Source organism: Triticum dicoccoides, chromosome 5A, assembly GCF_002162155.2.
Source record: "Triticum dicoccoides isolate Atlit2015 ecotype Zavitan chromosome 5A, WEW_v2.0, whole genome shotgun sequence".
In the NCBI taxonomy this organism is placed as follows: domain Eukaryota; kingdom Viridiplantae; phylum Streptophyta; class Magnoliopsida; order Poales; family Poaceae; genus Triticum; species Triticum dicoccoides.
The window spans coordinates 464,090,268-464,108,746 of record NC_041388.1 but is presented as its reverse complement, the minus strand read 5'-3'; the positions used below and the strand labels follow the sequence as shown (position 1 = coordinate 464,108,746).

At 47.2% G+C, this 18,479-nt stretch overlaps 1 protein-coding gene across 4 annotated transcripts in view; it reads right to left on the bottom strand.

Annotated features, from left to right (window-relative positions):
- Positions 1-18,479, bottom strand: part of LOC119302293 (SAGA-associated factor 29 homolog A-like) — a 51,629-nt gene that overhangs the window by 30,169 nt on the left and 2,981 nt on the right. For all 4 annotated transcript variants that reach the window (XR_005147446.1, XM_037579329.1, XM_037579330.1 and 1 more), the window contains exons 2-5: positions 12,539-12,632; positions 10,369-10,445; positions 10,168-10,280; positions 6,753-6,835 (exon numbers count right to left, since the gene is read on the bottom strand). Coding sequence is in view for 3 of the 4 variants with exons in the window: in XM_037579329.1 (XP_037435226.1) it covers positions 6,753-6,835; positions 10,168-10,280; positions 10,369-10,445; positions 12,539-12,632 (367 nt within the window). In the remaining variant the exon portion in view is untranslated. The remainder of the gene's footprint in view (positions 1-6,752; positions 6,836-10,167; positions 10,281-10,368; positions 10,446-12,538; positions 12,633-18,479) is intronic.

The following is an 18,479-nucleotide window of genomic DNA, read 5'->3' as shown; positions in this document are numbered from 1 at the left end:
GGCCAAAGGGCATCACCAAGAACTCGAAGTGGCCGTGATGAGTCCGAAACGCCGTCTTGGCGATGTCGTCTGGATGCATGCGCACCTGATGGTGCCCCGACCGGAGATCCAGCTTCGTGAAGAAGCGCGCTCCATGTAGTTCATCCAGGAGTTCATCGACCACCGGGATAGGGAACTTATCCTTAAGTGTGAGACCATTAAGGGCGCGGTAGTCGATGCAGAAGCGCCACGTGTCGTCCGACTTGCGAACGAGGAGGACCGGCGCCGTGAAGGGTGATGTGGAGATCCGGATAATGCCCACGGCAAGCATGAGTGCACACTGCCGCTCCAACTCGTCCTTCTGCAGCTGAGGGTACCGGTAGGGTCGTACTGCCACCGGTGCCAAGCCTAGCAGGAGGTGAATACGGTGGTCGTAGACCCGGGCCGGCGGAAGGCCCTGTGATTCCTCAAAGAGATCACTGTGCTGCTGCAGGAGGTTATCTAACAGCGGATGCTCGGCCTCAGTGGTGGCCGCGGCCAGCTGGAGCGGAGGCGTCGCCGGGGTGCCTCCAACACCCTCCCACCGGATGCGTCGGCCGAGACGCCAGAAGGTCATCGTCAGAGCGTCAAAGTCCCAAAGGATGGGACCGAGAGTCCTTCAAAAGTCGACGCCGAGGATGAAGTCGAAGCAGCCCAAATGAATGCCGGCGCAAGTGATGGTGAAGTGCTCGTCGCCGATAGTAATGGGCACGTCCCGAGCAAGCCCATGGCAGCGGAGGCGGTCGCCATTCGCGACGGTGACCCGCAGCTGTTCCCCGCCGATCGGCTGTAGCGCGAGGCACCGCATGGTAGCCTCAGGTAGGAAGTTATGTGTAGAACCCGTGTCCAAGAGGGCCACCAGAGTCTCGCCATGGATCGTGACCGGTACAAGCATCGTTCGCTCATTACGGATGCCGGCCAACGCGTGAAGTGAGACGACGAGGGCCATAGCCGGCGCGGGCGCGGGTGCCGGCACGACCTCCGCGGCGGCCGGGTCCCCGAGTCCAGCATCGGTGTCCTCGTCCTCGGTCTCGTCGGTCGTCTCCAAGTAGAAGAGGCGCGGGCAGACATGGCCCGGGGCGTAGGGCGCGTCACAGTTAAAGCAGAGCCCCGGGCGGCGGCGCTCGAGCTGCTCTGCCTGCGAAGGGCGCCGGAAAGGCCGAGTCGCGGCCGGGGTGGTCACCGGTGATGCAGTTGAAGGTGCAGGCGCGGGCGGCAGTGGCCGTGGAGGAAGTCGGCTCCCACGAGGCGCGGCTGGCCGTGTCAAGGCCTAGGCGCGCTGCTCGAACGCCCGAGCATAGTAGATGGCCGTCTGCAGGTCTTGGGGCCCCTTCATCTCGACATCCACGCGGATGTGGTCGGGAAGGCCGCCGACGAAGAGTTCAGCCCGCTGTAGCGCCATCACCCCCGGTGCGTGACACGCCAGAGCCTGGAAACGGTCGGCGAAATCCTGGACCGTGGAGGTGAAGGGTAAACGGCCCAACTCGGACAGGCGGCTGCCACGCCGTGGGGGCCCGAAACGAAGGAGGTACAGCTCGCGGAACGCTCCCAGGGAGGCATGCCGCCCTCGTCCTGCTCGAGGGCATAGTACCATGTCTGGGCTGCACCCCGGAGGTGGTAGGAAGCGAGCCAAGAGCGCTCCAACGCAGGCGTGCGCTGCCCCCTGAAAAACTGGTCACACTGGTTTAACCAGTTAAGAGGGTCATCCAAGCCGTCATAGGTGGCGAAGTCGATCCGGGCGAACCAGGGTGGCGTCGGGGTCGGCGCGCCAGTGCTCACCGGCTCGGCGATGCGGAGAGCGGATGACGGTGCCCCGAACTGCAGCGGGGGCACCACGGGTCCCCGGCCTCCGTGTAAACTGGCGGTGGCGACGTCCCGGTGAGCCAGGCCGAAATCGGAGAAGGCGACGGTGGAAACCGCACCTACTGAATCGGGAGCCCTCCGAGAGTGGCCTGACTCAAGCCGACGCTGGGTGGCGGCGATGGCGTGTGGACCGATGCAGCCGGCACGGACGGGACCGGCGCGGACCAGGCCGACCACGGGGCTGGGGCGGGCGCGGCAGACGCGGGTGGCGCCGCGGGCGCTGGCGCGGGCCACTACGGCCAAGCCGGCGCTGGAGCGGCCGGCGGCTGTAGCACCGGGTAGCCTCTGGTGAGGGCCGCGGGCACCAAGTACCACGGGAGAGCCGGCGGTCCGGAGGGCGCGGGTGGTGGGAGCGGCGGTGGCGGCCCGTACATTTTACTTAGCTCATGATACCACTTGTTAGAATAAATCCAAGGCAAATAGTTGATCTACCAAGGACCAAGCAATCACACGAGCACGGCACCAACATTTGTTAACGAGGTTCACCGTCATGGCTACATCCCCGAGGACTGACTACGGGCGCTCCTCCCCATGACACCGTCACAATACCGCACACCGGCCACCCGGGCGCCGGCACACGCCGAGCGGCTCCCCCTGCGTACCTCTGCTATTATGTTGGCTTAGGTTACATCGTGTGTCTACCCCCTCACAAACGATGTACTGATTATTTCAAATGAACGAAGTCTTGTTTTAACTCAAAAAAAAGAGGCCTAGGATACAAGTGTCCTATTAGGACACTCCGTAATCCTATCTACACACCATACAGCTCAGAGTCCAATTGTAACCTACCTTGTACACTAATATTCGACACAACTTTAACACCTCCATCCACGGCGCCTCATAAGAATTTCATTAGAGCCGTGGACAAAATTCAACAAGGTTCTTGTGGGAGGTTTGGGACTACCAATGGCGGCAACTGGAGCCATGATTGTACAAGTCGGAGCCTTGGCGGGCTGGATATTTCAGACCTGGAGTGCACAAGGTTGTGGTTCAGGTTGAGATGGCTCCTGCTGAGAAGCACTAATCCCAGCGGGCCTTGGTTCAACCTCGATCTCCAATTCAGCAATGCAGACAGAAGTCTCTTCTTTTGCCTCCACCCTGATGCAGGTGGGGAACGGCACCACTATGCCTTCGAGGAAGACCGTTTGCTCGAAATTGCCCCCCGAGGTGTACGAGCTGATGGGCAAGCACACCCGGAAGAAGAGGACGTTGGCAGAGGGCCTCACCGGACACGCCTGGGTGCAGGACATCCGTGGCAACCTCTCAGGAGTTGCGCTCCTGCAATTTCTCAAGCTCTGGCTTGCTGTTAGCGAAATTCAACTCGCCGATGAGTCTCACTTAATTTGAGGTGGAGCTTGAGCGGCTCTTACTCCGCCCCCTCCTGCTACCCTGGTTCCTTCCTTGGCGCCTCACGTTCTGGTTCTTGGAAGCTAAACTGGAGATCTTGGAAGCTAAACTGGAGATCGTGGGCGCCGCACGAGGTTATTTGGTAACCTTTGCGTAGCCGAATGGGAGTTTGCACGAAGGAGTTTGTCGAGGGATTAGGCGTGGGAAATAGAATTTTACTCCCATCGCTTGTTTGGTATATGATGGGAATTAGTCCAGGATGAAGTCCTGCCCACGAATTTTACTCTCATCGCTTGTTTGGTCCCCCCATGGGTAGAAATCGGTGGGAATTGGCACCCTCAACTCCCATTTCCTTTCCCACTTAAACTTCCATTCTCTCTAAACAATCAGTGGATTTTTAGTCTCTTTACACCTCAACTCCCATTCCCCATCTCTAACTCCCACGAACCAAACACGCTCAAACATGTTGTAAGTTATTTTTCTGGCTCGCCACCATGGACTGTTGCTGGACTGCTAAAAGACTAGCGAGCCGGAGCTTACCACATGAGCGCCTACCTGCCTCCTTCGCGATCAACATTAGGAAACAATGCAAACGCCTACTTGTTGATTGTCCTTTTCACAGCAAGTTTGGTTTGAGACGCCGTCTTGACTTTGGGCTCAGGGGGACCCATCATGGATTGGTGGCATTTCTCTCACCACCGCACGCCAAAGTCGTTGCGCAAGGGTTTCGCCTCCATAACGCTGCTCACTTGCTGGTTGATATGGAAGCAACGCAACGAGTGCATTTTTTAGCATGCCAGGCCAAGCACCTCCTCTGTGGTGGCCAGGATCAAAGAGAAAGTGAGGCTTTAGGCGAAAGCTGGGGCCAATGGCCTTAGGGCATTGCTGTCAGGTGTTAGAAGTATAATTGTGTAGAGATAAGGAGATAAGAGTAGAATAATTTAAACATGCTACGACTTGTCTTGTACTCCAAGTCTCATCCCACATTGTACTCTACAAGGGTCAATTATTTCCACATCTGGAAACTGGGATATCCCATGAGTGTGTTCTAGTGTTGTTTTAGGGATTGTTTGGTTTCAGACTAAGGTTGCCTCAAGTTGTCACACCTAAGGTTAGACAAATTTAACCAACTTAGGTGGGTGTTTGGTTCATGCCACACCTTAGGCTGTTAGGCATGGTGTTTCTTGCCACACTAGGGCCCCACATCCCATACTCATAGTGTCGCAAGATTCCCTTAAGCTTGCCAACTTGTGGCTCCAACTTTATTCAACTAACCTTAGGCAAGTTTGGAAAAAATGTGTGGCTAAGTGTGGCATTGTTAGAATTAGAACCAAACAGCCCCTCAGACTCTTGTTTGTATTTTTGTCACCCAGTAGGCTTGCTTGTTGCACTCCTCTACATTTTCAATAAAATGAAGTGTGTTTTCAGAAAAAATGTAGTACTTATCAGCAAGAATTTTATGCTATTTTTAGAGCTTTAAGAACTTAGAAAGTCTATTTATTGTGGAAACAGTTCATCGTTTACACTAACCATCAATCCGTTAAGCATTTTAGAAATCAAAAGCATTTGGTTGCATGCTAGCAAGATGGGCAACATATCTTGAGAGGTTTAACTATCTCATTGTGCATAAATCGGGAGCAACCAATCGAGTAGCCGATGCTTTGAGTCGTCCATGCATGTCTCGTGACTTCTTTTGAGGCTGAACTTCCAGGCATGGATCAAATAAAGAAGTTGCATGAGGAAACAAATGTGGAGCAAGTCAGCATTCTTTGCCTGTGTATCCATCTATCCATCGAGAAGTGTTGTTCTCCACTTTCGACCTCGGAAACTACCGCATAGAAAAAAAAAGCTCGCACAGATTGAGCAACATGAATGAGGAAGGCCGACCACAGCTTGCAGAGGTCCGTTTTTTTGTAACAAGACTTATCATACTGAGGGCCCAACCCAGGTACTAAAGAGTAGAGATACCAAAACCTCCAAGCTCAAGAGGGCGACAGGACCTAGTCCAAGCGACCAGACAATGCCCACTCTTAGCATCCTTCCTCTCCATAGAAAACCTCGTCGTATATTGTCAATAGCTTTAATGGCCCCAATCAAATAATCCAAGGCGCACGTCGATCATACAAGGACAAGCAATCACACAAAGGTTTATTAACGAGGTTCACTGGCATGGTTACATCCTCAGAGCATGACTATGGACGCTCCTCCCCATGCGCTAAATCATCATAGTACAGTCCGCAACAAGCCCAACAGGGCCATCAGACAGCATCTCCAACCACCCACCACGGCCGGTTCGACCACCCCTGCCACGGGTGTCCGGACCATCCCCTCATGATCTCTTGCCTAGCCTACCGTCTAGTCTATTGGCCACCCTGTGGTGCCTTTATATTTTAGGCATAGTTAAAAAAGGCGTGCCTAAGCGAGCGCTTAAGTGCGCCTAGGCTCTAGGCGATAGCAAAGGCGCATAACTGCGCTTAATCCGCGCATAATTGCGCATAAGCATGCGCTTTGGTCAGAAAAGTGCAAGGCGGTGGCAAAACGCACAATTAACGCCTAGCGCTTTTTTGAACTGTATTATTAGGCCTGGGATACAGAATGGCCACAAGCTCAGAATTATGCAAAGCAGACACTGGTTTGCTGAAAAAGGGTTTCCCCCCGCTTTGTATACAAAGCAACCAACCGAACCATACAGGGATAGGTGCTGGGGCGGAAGCAGCACAGTCACGCCCAAAAGAAAAGACAGAGAAAGAGCAAAAGAAACAAATGCCGACAACGGCGGATCAACAAGAACGAAGAAGCCTCGCGATCGTTGCCCCCACCGGGATCTTCCACCAAGACTCCGAAGCGCCGGCACCTATCAACACCTCCAAGAAGGATCGCGACGATGACGACGCTGCTGCCAAGGGTTTCCCCCGGTACACAACGAGGCGAGAGGAAGGGTAGCCCCCGACGCCCTCCCGGAAGGTCAGGTGGCACCCACAGGCGGCAGACACTGGTTTAGTTCTGAGAGGTGTGTCTGTTCCGATAACAATTCTGTTTTTGTACCTGAGTACACCTTGCTGTAAAGTGTAATTAAGAACAGTACGAGGAGTAGTAGTTAATTGCACTAGTAGGTCCTTCACTTGAGATCATTTTTGTAACTGGTCACAACTTCAGAAACCAAGCAGGTTTAGCAGAGCAGGCTATCGAAGTGTGTATTTTACATTGTATTCTGGACAATGCATCAACTACTCTGTTTGTTCCCCTGTTTGTATTCAATTGTGGAATTGTGCCCCAGTAATTTAAAACCTTCGACTTGTTATTTATTGGTGTTTTGTCTACCTCGGTATTTAAAAAAATAAAAAGGTTCACGGCATCAGGACTCCTCTTCAAGTAACAGTAACTAATAAGACAGCCCCAACAACAATTAACTAGTATTGCCTAACACTCACTCAATTCAACATAAGCTATTTTCTGCATAGCAGCTATTATATCACAAAAAATAATTTGCAGAATAGACAGAAGGAAATAAAACATATACATACTCTTTTGTTTCCTTATCGAAATGTATGACCTTCACCACAAACCACTCGTCTTTTTCATCATCCGATTTTACCCTAGCTGCAACCTGAAATGACAGAGCACAAATGTCCAACATTAAATAACTACACAAATATGTGAAGGACTAACGTGAACAATAAATGAAGAGCTAAGTTCTCAAACTCAAGCATAATCGTCCACTACAATTACAAGCACTGAAAAACTAGGCGCGCGCTTAAGATTAATGCCTAGCGCTTAACATCCACCTAATTGTGCTTAAGCTCCGCTCCGCTTTGGTCAGAAAAGGGCAAGGCGGAGGCAAAACACTCACTCAGCGCCTAGCTCTTAAAAAACCTTGAGTAGAAGTACTCATTAAAAGATTTTTCTACGGAGTTGTATTAACATGTGCGAGAAAAAACAGAGTATGGTTAAATAATTCATATAGATGTTGTCAGTACAACGGTTTGATGACTAACTGATGTAATATCACCAACATATACCAAATCTTCCATGGACCTTGGTATGAGAGTGCAGCTTCTAACTATTTTATTCAATAACTCCCGTTTGAAGTATTTCTTTGCAATCTCTAATGATCAACCTGCTATATGAATGTGTATGTAGAAGTATGTGCTATACTATGGTGAATTAAATAACTTAGTATTTTACGACGCAACAATGTCACAAATTTACAACCTAAACGTACCAACAAGAGCGAACAGTAATGCTCCGTTTGTCACTTCATGTTCTTTCTTAAGCATGCTAATAAACTTTGATTTACCACACCATGAAGCTACCGTTGCTGAGTAATGTATGTCCATTTTTACAGAAAAATTGAAACCATTGTTTGTTTGAATAACTGGATCTAATACACTAGTATTTCATTTGCTAAAGTCCATATTCTGCACTGCTAGAAACCTGGTTGCATAATGGACAGTATTGCATGAAGCCATTGTACCAAGCAATTCGCGTCGAACAGAAACCCACCACAGCCGTTTCACCGTATTGCTTTTCTACAAACAGGTTATGTTTTTATAATACAGAGGGCTTAAGGAATACAATTGCTAGAATATGATCCAAGTTCAAGAATTGTGCAGTTCAATAACTCCAGTCCAGCAAAATACAATCAAGTATAAGTAGGAAAGTAATCTCAGTACAAGCCTGGGCCACATAAGCCATTATTTCGAATAACAAAAACTATCTGGGAATCGCAGACCTATGGCTATTTTCCAGTTGAAATAGTCTTCTTTATCAATCCAAATTTTCGTCAATCAAATGTGTTTTTATTGTCTTCCTGGACAGTAAGAAATATATTTACATTTAAGTCTATCGATGACCCAGAACAAGAGGTGCAACACAAAATCCTAGCAAGGATGAGTGGTCAGCACTTTTTAACTCATACACATGCATAGTGTCTGCTGAATCCATCACTTATTACTGAACAAGCGAGCCATGATATTACTAGAAGCAAAATTAAATTTGGTGCACTTTATTTAGACTAAAGACACTGAAAACATATGCACCTTAATTATTTGATAATACGATCATATGTGGGTGAAAATCTGTTAGACAAGCACATAAGTAAGCATACATAGTTTTAAACAAAACAATCAAAGTTAACAAGGTATCATGGTATTATAGATTAATGCTATAACTTGCACGTTTGTCCTTCATGTCTATCTAGAGGTCTACAATTATAACAGCAATGATTAAATCAACAGAAACTGAGAAATAAATAAAGGAAGTCCATTATCCAGAAGACCAGAATTAGAACTGATTGTGTTTCTTTGTATCGTACCTATTATGTCCGTGTAGGTAAACAAGAAAATACAAAGGCACATATGCTTTGGATGCCGTGTTTGTAGGCAACCCATTTAAGCCGATTTTGACGTAAACTCTATTTGCACAACGTAACCAATCCATGGATTACTAAAATCAGTTTTGCATGTACGCATAATTCTGCGTTTTTGGAGAATTGACAAATAGTCATTTTTTTTTTTGCAAAAACTGGCTTCCTGGCTGAGGTGACGACGACGCCATTGTCCAGCAGCCTGGCTTTGGCGGCAAGGACGCCATGCAGCAGTCGCGGGCGCAGATGGAGGCCATGAGGCGGGATTCACATCGGCCATGGTCGGCTAGGGTGGCTTCAGAACTGCGGTCATCAAGGTGCACCCGAGCACCGAGCGTCTCTGCCCAGGTGGTGAACGACGACGTCAAGGCTTCCAACGTGTTGCTCAACGCGGCCATGGGCGCCAAGGCTCTAAGACTTCGGCTCCACGCATGCTGGGTTCTCAGCGGTCGTCCGCCTGCCACATGTTGTGCTGGGCTTCGGCGTGCTCACCAAGAAGAGGGACATCGACGCGTACAGCCTCAGCGTGCTGCTTCTCAAGCTTCTCACCAGCACACAACCCTTCCACGACATCTGCCGTGGCGCCGATAATCAAGGCCGGCTCCTGTGACGGCGAGGTGATGTAGGCTCATCGACCAGACCTATGCCCTTTGGTGACCACACCATCAACGCTGCAGCTCGTGGAACAGGAGATCAAGTACGTGCATCAAAGCTTCTAAAAAGAAGATGATGTATAGAATAGGAGGCCGAATATGAGCTTCAAAGAACAGAAGGCTAAGTACGAGCTCGTGGAACAGGAGGCCGAGTATGAGCTCAGGAACAGGAGGCCAAGTACGAGCTCGGGAACAGGAGGCCGAGCACGACCTCGGGGAACAGGAGGCCGAGTAGGAGCTCGTGGACATTCGGTTGTGAGATGAAAATCCATTCAATACTAGTCTCACCCAAACTAGTACCATATTTGAAGTTTTTAAGCCCAAACAAAGCACTCTACAAACCAACAACTTAAACTGTTTTTTTCCCTAAAAATCCTCTTAAAACTGATTTTGCTAAAACTTGTTCCAAATGCTAGTTATCCAAACAACCACCAAGATAGAATTAAATGTAACGTGTGCGCAAATATGATTAGTTGTCAATGCAGTTAAATTAGTTGTCGACTCGAAACTCCAAAAACAAAAAACGTGCATGACTTCATTCGGGGAAAGGAGGCCTTTACGAATTTTAAATAAATATTTTTACGTAATAGAAATTATAAATCTTTGGAAATCGACAATGACAAATCCCCTAAAAGCACTCGTGAATATTAAAAAAGGCATAAATTATGCAAAAGATTGTAAGAACAAATCCAAATTCAACAACCGGACTGTCATGCTGGACATTTTGGATGTTGACACTGCTGAAAAATTGGCACCTTCAACAAGTGCAAGCAATCCCATGAAACTATATAAGAATATAGTAAGGTTCATATCCTCTCTAACATGGAAAGAAAAAAGCTTTGCCATCGAAGTACCATGTACCCACAAGTACATGAAATACAAAGACTAACTGATATTTCGAAATTCAGCTGGAAATGAAACCTGCTCTCCTTTAAGGTTTGCAGCTTGGTCAAGTTGGCTCCTCATAGATGCAGAGGAAAATCGTGTTGTATCTGTATCAGACTTCATCCTCTTCTTTTTCTGTTCACTGATTTCTGCGATGTAGAAAGCGTCTATGGTATTTTGTGTTTCACATTTAAAACCTCTGAACTTAACTTGCAAAGTCTTAATTCTAGTGCTTACCTATCTTTTTTCTTGGTGCAGCTGAAACTCCAGATTGCAACAAACCATCTAATAGTCCAACCAAAGCAGATGAAGCACTGCAGTATGAAGGATTATGAATTAATTGATCACTGCTGAATGATGCAGTTTTCAAATAATAAGGTATACACGTAGCAACGAGCAGGCATGGAAATGTGGAGAAAATGAAGATCCAACTTGTGATCCATGTCATACCCCTACACAATTCAAGCAAAGTAGTCATTGATTGCACTGGAAAGTTTAGTTTAGGACCCCCATAATGATGGAGAAGGACATGCACACCCTTTCCATCCACCCCATCCCTGCTCCGAATCGCCACTGTGTTAACCGGACTAGCCACAATAAACGCATAACATGGTATCATGAGCCCAGGTTTAGATACTTTTTTTTCGTTCGGTCTCCTCCCTCTTGATCGATTTCTTCAGATCGTTCTCCTCTTGATCAATCTCCTACCTGCACCTTCATATAATATATGTTTGTCCCCTTTGGACTGTGCAACTTTTTTTTGCGGGAAAAAAAAGAGCATGTTTCTTGCAGATGTTGCTGCTGCTCAAATTCTTAACTGCTCCCGGGAGCGGTCTTGACACCCCAAACCGTCATTCTTCATTTTCATAGCCCCCAACTCATATGTGGCACAGATCTTATTGACACTCATCATTCCGTAGCCACAAGTCCACGCATGGCCAACTCGCTCTGCCAGCCTAGATCATCCTTTTCCAACCCGCCCCCGAGGTAGCATCTCCCGCAAGATCGTCTACTTGCAGCAAAATTTGAGCGCCCGAGAGAACGATCCAGTACAGGGAGGGGAAGCACGAGATAGACACGCATGGAGGAGAGAAAAAAATTGTCAGAGAAGGGGCAAGTGAGACTGAGACGCGAGAAGCGCATAGCGCAGCAAGAGGACGAGGGGACAAAGACAGTGGTGTGGAGGGGAAGCTAGGTGAAGGGAGCCGATTCAAAAATCGACTCAAAGAGCTTGGTTCAGGGGTACTCGGATTATGCTCACATTTTGCTCCAAGGTAAAACATTCAAGTGAAATGAAACGTTATGATGTCCTGAGTTGGCTCCATGGTAAAACATTCTGTTCCTAACTAGGATGGTATTAATTAAAACAAGAATATATTTGCCAAACATTCGAATTATAGTCATTGTGTGCGACACGATGGACGCCATGGATTGCATTGTCATCCGTTACTTCATGAGGCACAGTCCACGTGACCATGGCGCAGCTGGGCCACTTGGGCGTCGCGCTTCATGTCCATCGCGAGGGCATCGACCCCTAGTCGCATTCTAATTGAAAATGCCTGAAGTTTGGGTGAAACTTTGTATAATTTGCCTCGACTTGATATCCAGCAGTATTCAAAATAGAGCGACAATTTATATTGTGCCTAAGACTACATAGATGTTACAGAAACGCCTGGAGTTTGAGCGAAGCTTTATATATTCTGTCTCCATGAGCATTAAAATAGAGCGACAACTTATATTGTGCCCGAGACTACATAGATGTTACAAAAAGCTTCCATTTTCTAAATAATGTTATGGAAGCAACTTGATTGTATTGCAAGGCCCAAGGGGGGGAGGGGGAGGGGTATTACACAAGACTTGGGGGTATAAGGAAGGACAATTAGCCTAATAATGACTCCTAGACCAATACTAATACTTCCTAACAAATAAAAGGGGTTTGGCTATATTGTGCAGAACTTGATAAAACAAAAGAGTATTTAAGTCTACCAATTCAAATTCCGCATACCTAACACCCTGATTAAGCACTCTTCACCTCACACAGAAGGCATAAGTCAACTGAATTGCATATTTTAATATAGGTGGTTTCAACAACATTGCATAAGTCAACTGAACAGCATGTCCTCACAATATTGCAGACAAGTCACTTGCATTTTATAGTTGGGAAGTACTTCAATAGATAATCTAGTACTACAGTCATCCAAACTAACCCACATAAAACAGACTTCCCAAAGTTCAAACTTAAACAAGCGATGAAAATGGGCAATGCGGCACTTTGAAGTTAAGAAATGGATGCCTTCCAACTATTTATTTTTGGAACCTTAATTTAACATGGAGATCCTCAACTGACTAATTTTTATTTTTTTTGCATGAAGAAAATACCTCGCTGACTAGAAGTTTCAAATGTTACCTGACTTCACTCTCAGAGAGTTCTCTTGCTTGTACATAAAAACCACGAAGCCTAGCCATCATGGCATCAACTGATTTATCCACCATCTCTGGGGCTAGAAAACAAAGTGAAACAATGTTAAGATTTCCATACTCACAGCTTCAATAGAAAGTAATGATAACAATATAAAAGAATTCGATCATCAGAATGGCGCAACTAGTGGTACACATATTGGCCATTTAATCGGCTGGCTCTCTATAACAACAAAAACAATAACAACTAAGCCTTTAGTCCCAGACAAGTTGGGGTAGACTAGAGCTGAAACCCATACAATCTCGAAACCAACTCGAGCACAGTGCTAAAAAAGTCCAACCAGATACGACAGACTCTTACAAGTGTTATCTGTCTGATGCAACAACATATACTTAATCATTGTTAGAGTTATATTAAAGCGTCGTAGAGCCTTTGTATTTTCCCCATTGTATAAGGGGCTTTCAGGATGTTTGCTGCACCTGTACGTGTATATATACTGGCCTACGGCCCCATGGGAATACAAGTCAAATATTTCCTAACATGGTTTTAGAACCCCAAGTTTAGGGTTTTAAACTTTTAATTTTATTTTCTTCCCACCGGATGCCGCAACTCATCCCCCGCTTTTCAATCAAAGTTCTCGGTCTTGTTCTCCTCTCCTCTCTTGATCGAAGTTCTCGGTCTCTCGAAATCAATCTCTTGGCCGATTTGTCACTTTCCACCGCCTTGACCCGATTTACTGCTACTCCAATCTCACAATTCGCTTCATTCCGCCATGTACAAAGCCCCCTTAAGTTGTCGCTCCAGCTGCTCCCCCATGCTGCTTTGCCTCAAGTCCGTGTTGGACCACCTCAAAGCTGGCTTCCCCAGGATGGGCATTTCGCTGCCGCCAGCTTTCTGCTGACCAGCCGCTGCTCCTTGTACGTTGCTGCCCTTTGCTAGCCTTCTTGTCATTGCTCTTGCCCATCACCCGCTCGCTCGTGGCCACTGCCATCTCACAGGTCGCCGCAGCCGATTTGAAGGCTCGTTGCTCCCCGACGGCCACCCCCACGGCTCCTAGTCGGCCTTTCCATAGTAGAGGAACTGGCTGGTGGCCAAGGAAATACGAGGGGAAGGCAAGGAGCACGCCCCAATCCCCCAACCCTAGGGGCCAAGTGCCCAATTTTTTTGGCTGTCTACCCCATGGGGCTAAAGTTAATCATAAATATCCCGTTTAATTGGATTGAATAGGGCTTATTCATATCGAAATGCCTTGAGCAAGGATTAATCGCGCAGTTAAGTTATATATTGTCCTATATTTGTAACATCGATTCGTGTAACTTATCCAACCAACATTTTGGTGTTCTTGATTGTTCGCCTATAATATGGCAACCACGGTACTATAACCTATCAACTAGCAATGACGGCAAAAAACCTCAAATATAAAAAACAACATGAGATCTTGTAATACGGACCCTACAATTAAGACGGATCACTAAACGGATTAATGGTTTATGTAATAAATCATATTGACTTTTCAAAGTTGGCGACTAATGTTGATGATGTCAGCATGGGTGTAAGAAAAAGTATTGCCACAACTTCATGAGGCACTACGATCTCATCACCAAGCCCCTCCCTCACTTCGCTCCACAAGAACTTGGACATACCTTGCTCAATCTGCCTTCAATCAGCTCAAAACAGCGATGGCCAGTTCCCCATCCTCACCCTCTCGTACTTCCAGTAGCAGTTCATTGTGGAAACAAATGCACGACACTGGCGCTGGATTGGTCTTTATCCAAAAGCATCATCCGATTGCTTTCCTAGCAAGGTGTTGAGCCCAGCGCCAACACCCGTCAATTTACAAGGAGTTCCTCCTTGCCGTCAAGAAGTGGCGGCCCTATCTTCAGCAAGCTGAGTTCGTGATTCGCACTGACCACCACAGCCTCAGCTATTTGGAGGAACAAACTCTCCTTTCTGATCTTTAGGACATGGCCATGACGAGGCTCATGGGATTCCAGTTTAAAATTATTTACCGCAAGTGAAAGGAAAATCATGTTGCGGATGGTTTGTCCCACACTGGCCACCTTTTTATGTCTGCAAGCCATTTCTGAATGTTGCCCTTTGTGGCTTCAAGAGGTACTGAATTCCTATGCTATTGACCCAGCCACCCACCTTGCAATTGTCTGAAGACCATGGTTTCAAACCGCGCAAGATCTATCAACACAACCAGCTATGGATTGGGGAGAATTCGGCACTCCAAATCAAATGGATCCACTCTTTTCGTTCCAATGTGGTTGGAGATCACTCAAGCATGGTTGCCCCTATCAGCATCTGAAGAATGTTTTTAATTAGTCCAACATGAAATGACAAGTGGAAATCCACGTTCAACAATGTGCAATATGCCAACACGCCAGGCACAACAACTCAAAAGTCGGTTGGCCTTCTTTAGCCGCTGCCCATAGCCAAAGTTGTGTGGCAAGACATCAGCATGGACTTCGTCGAGGGGCTCCATTGTCTGAAGGCTACAACATCATTCTCGCCAAGGTCGATTGCTATTCAAAGTACGCTCATTTTGTATCGCTTTGCCATCCACCCACTGCTACCAAAGTTTCGGTAGTGTTCTTAGACAATGTTGTCAATCTACATGGAATGAGCCAATCAATCGTTACCGGTCATGACAAGGTGTTCACCAGCTGTGTCTGGAAAGATCTCTATGACGCTCACATAGCTTCTCTACTCAACGGCACTCCACCCGCAAACAGATGGGCTGACCTAGGATTAACCAATGGCTCGATATGTCTTTCCGTTGCGTAGTGCGTGACTTAGCTAAAAAAATTGCGCACTTGGCTCCCCCCTATTGAGTTTTGGTACAATGCATCTTTTCCCACCGCTCTCAGTTGATTCCCTTTTGTGCCCTTTATGGCGGCAATTGTAAATTTGGAGCTATGCACCCCCCCCCCTCCTCGGCATCTAGTGTTGCATCTTTGGAAGGAACACTACAACAAAGAGCAGCGCACACACCCTCCTACGTCAACACTTGACTGAACGCAAAATCGCATGAAGTTGCAAGCTGATCGCAATCGCACAGACAAAGTGTATCATGCAGGCAACCAGGACTTCTTATATCCTCGCAACCTTCAAGAAGGAGAAGAATGCAAACAACATCAGCCTTGCAACCTTCAAGAAGGCAAAGATCACTTTGGCAAACTAAAGTTCACAATGCCTAAGTTCTTCGGAGGCATCGACCCCGAAGACGACATCTCTTGGGCCCTTAAGGTGGGCAAGATCTTCCAAGTCCACAACTTCAACGAGACAAAGAAGATTGCCATAGCCTCCCTCAAGTTCGACGAGTATGCACTCCTATGGTGGGAACAAGTTCAAGACCTTCGCCAAGAACAAAGAGAAACCCCCATTGACACTTGGAATGCAATGAAGCAAGTCATGAGAGCGAGATTCGTGCCCACACACTATACTCGCATCCTCTTCAAGAAGCTCCAAGTTCTCAAGCAAGGGACCAAGACCGTCGAAGAGTACTACAAGGAGATTGCAATGATCCAAGCTAATGTCAAGGAACCCAATGAGCAAACGATGGTGCGTTTCCTCAATGGACACCATCCCATCAAGAGAACTGCGGATTTTCAACCCTACAGCAACTTGCTCGAATTGGTTCACCAAGCAATGAAGGCAGAGCGATAAGTCCACGATGACATCAAGTACTCCAAGCACTCCTCCTGCCCTTCAATGAACTTTACTGCCAATCATCAAGCTACCTAAAGTGTGGTGCCATACCCATGGGCTACACCCTCTAGTGGTGGTCCTTCAAGCTCCAAGGCACTGGCGACTACATTAAGCCATCTACCTCCAAGATCCTCCAAGCCTAAAGCTTCACCAAGTGCAAATGACTCAAGGGACTCAACCGACAACACAAGCAAGATTGAGTACTTCACATGCAAGGGCCACGGCCACAAGTCATTCACGTGCCCCTCCAAACACACTATGGTGATCAATGAAGATGGAGAGTATAAATCTATGAGTGAAGGAGAAATGGAATCTTCGCAACACGTTGCTCGTCATTAGCACGTAAATCAAGAAGATGATCAAGTCCTTTGTGACAATGATGCGAGCCCCGCTCTTGTTGTCTCTTCATGATCTTGATTGTTCAACAACAAGATAATGCCGACCAACGATGCTACCTTTTTGACAAAAGAGTCGGAATCAATGGAAGATCGATCAAAATGATCATTGATGGTGGTAGTTGTTAGTTGTTACAACTTGGCTAGTGAAAAACTTTGCTCCGAGTTGCACCTCAAGTACAAGTGCCATCCTCGACCCTACAAGTTCCAATGGCTTAGTGACATCGGCACTAGCACCGTCGAGCACATTGTTGAAGTACCATTCAAGATCGACGTCCATGACCGTTTGGCACCTTCTCTTGGGACTCCCGTGGCAATTTGACTGTGGCGTCATCCACAATGGACGCACCAATCACCATAGCTACAAGTGGAAGAAAAAGGAATATGTGGTCCGCCCCAAACCAATTCATCGCCGAAAAGACACAAGCATCGCCAAGACCTTTGGGTGATCATGGTGAGTCTAGTAAGAGATCAAACGGAGAGTGAGCGCCACAAGCCAAAAATGAGTGTGTCCATGATGAGTGTCAAGAAGGACATTGTCTTCGTAGCCACCAAATCTGATTTGAGGGAAGTGCGTGAGAACCCGTCCAAGCTTCACTTTGTGCTCTTCTACAAAGATGAAGTCATTTTGACTAATACCTCACAAGCTCTTCCCAGCTCCATGTCGCATGTTTTGGCGGAATTTGAGTTTCCCTCCAGGCACACCACCGGGACTTCCTCCACTATGCGGCATCAAGCACCGGATTGACTTAATACCAAGTCAACCCCAAAGAGACCAAGGAAATACAACGGCGTGTACAAGAGCTACTTGACAATGAGAAAGTTCACGGTAGCTTGAGCCCTTGTGGCGTTCCCGTTATCATGCTGCCAAAGAAAGGTGGAACTTGGCGAAATGTGTGTTGATTGCCGTGCTACTAATAACACCATCGTTCGCTATAGACACCCCATACCTTGCTTAGATGATATACTAGATGAACTTAATGGTGCCACTATCTTCTCCAACTTTGATTTGAAAAGTGGTTATCGCCAAATACATATGCAAGTGGGAGATGAATGGAAAACTGCTTTCAAAACCAAATTTGGGCTTTATGAATAATTTGTTAAGTTGTTATGCCATTTGGATTGTCTAATGCACCCAATACTTTCATGCGCTTGATGAATCATGTTCTTAGGCAAATCATTGGCAAATTTGTGGTTGTGTACTTTAATGACATCTTGATATTATATTGATGATCACCCCAAGCATGCCAACCAAGTTCTTCAAGTGCTAAGAAATGGGAACCTTATGCTAATCTTGAAAATTGCACATTCTGCACTGAAAACTCATTTTCTTGGGCTTTGTTGTGTCTCCCCATGGTATTGAAGTAGATGAGTCCGAAACTGATGCAACTAAGACCCTGTTCGGAAAGCCTCCACTCCCCCGCCACGGAGCGGAGCGGACGGAGCGCCCTTCTGGCCACTCCGTAGATTATAGTTGCATGCCACTCCGCTCCGGAGCGGAGCTGTGGAGTGGGAGTGAGTCCGAACAGGCCTTAAAACTTGGCCACAGCCAACCAATTTGACTCAAGTGCGTAGTTTCCTTGGTTTGACTGGATTTTATTGTCACTTTGTTAAGGACTTCAGCATCATTGCTTCAGCATTACATGCTCTTTCCAAGAAGGGTGTGCCTTTTACATGGGGTCCTTCACAAGATAAAGCTTTTCTTGAACTTAAGAACCGCTTAACTCATGCGGTCATGCCTCATTGCCTGTTTTGCCGAATTTCGTAAACACTTTTGAGATTGAGTGTGACACTAGGTACCGACATAGAGGGTGTGCTTA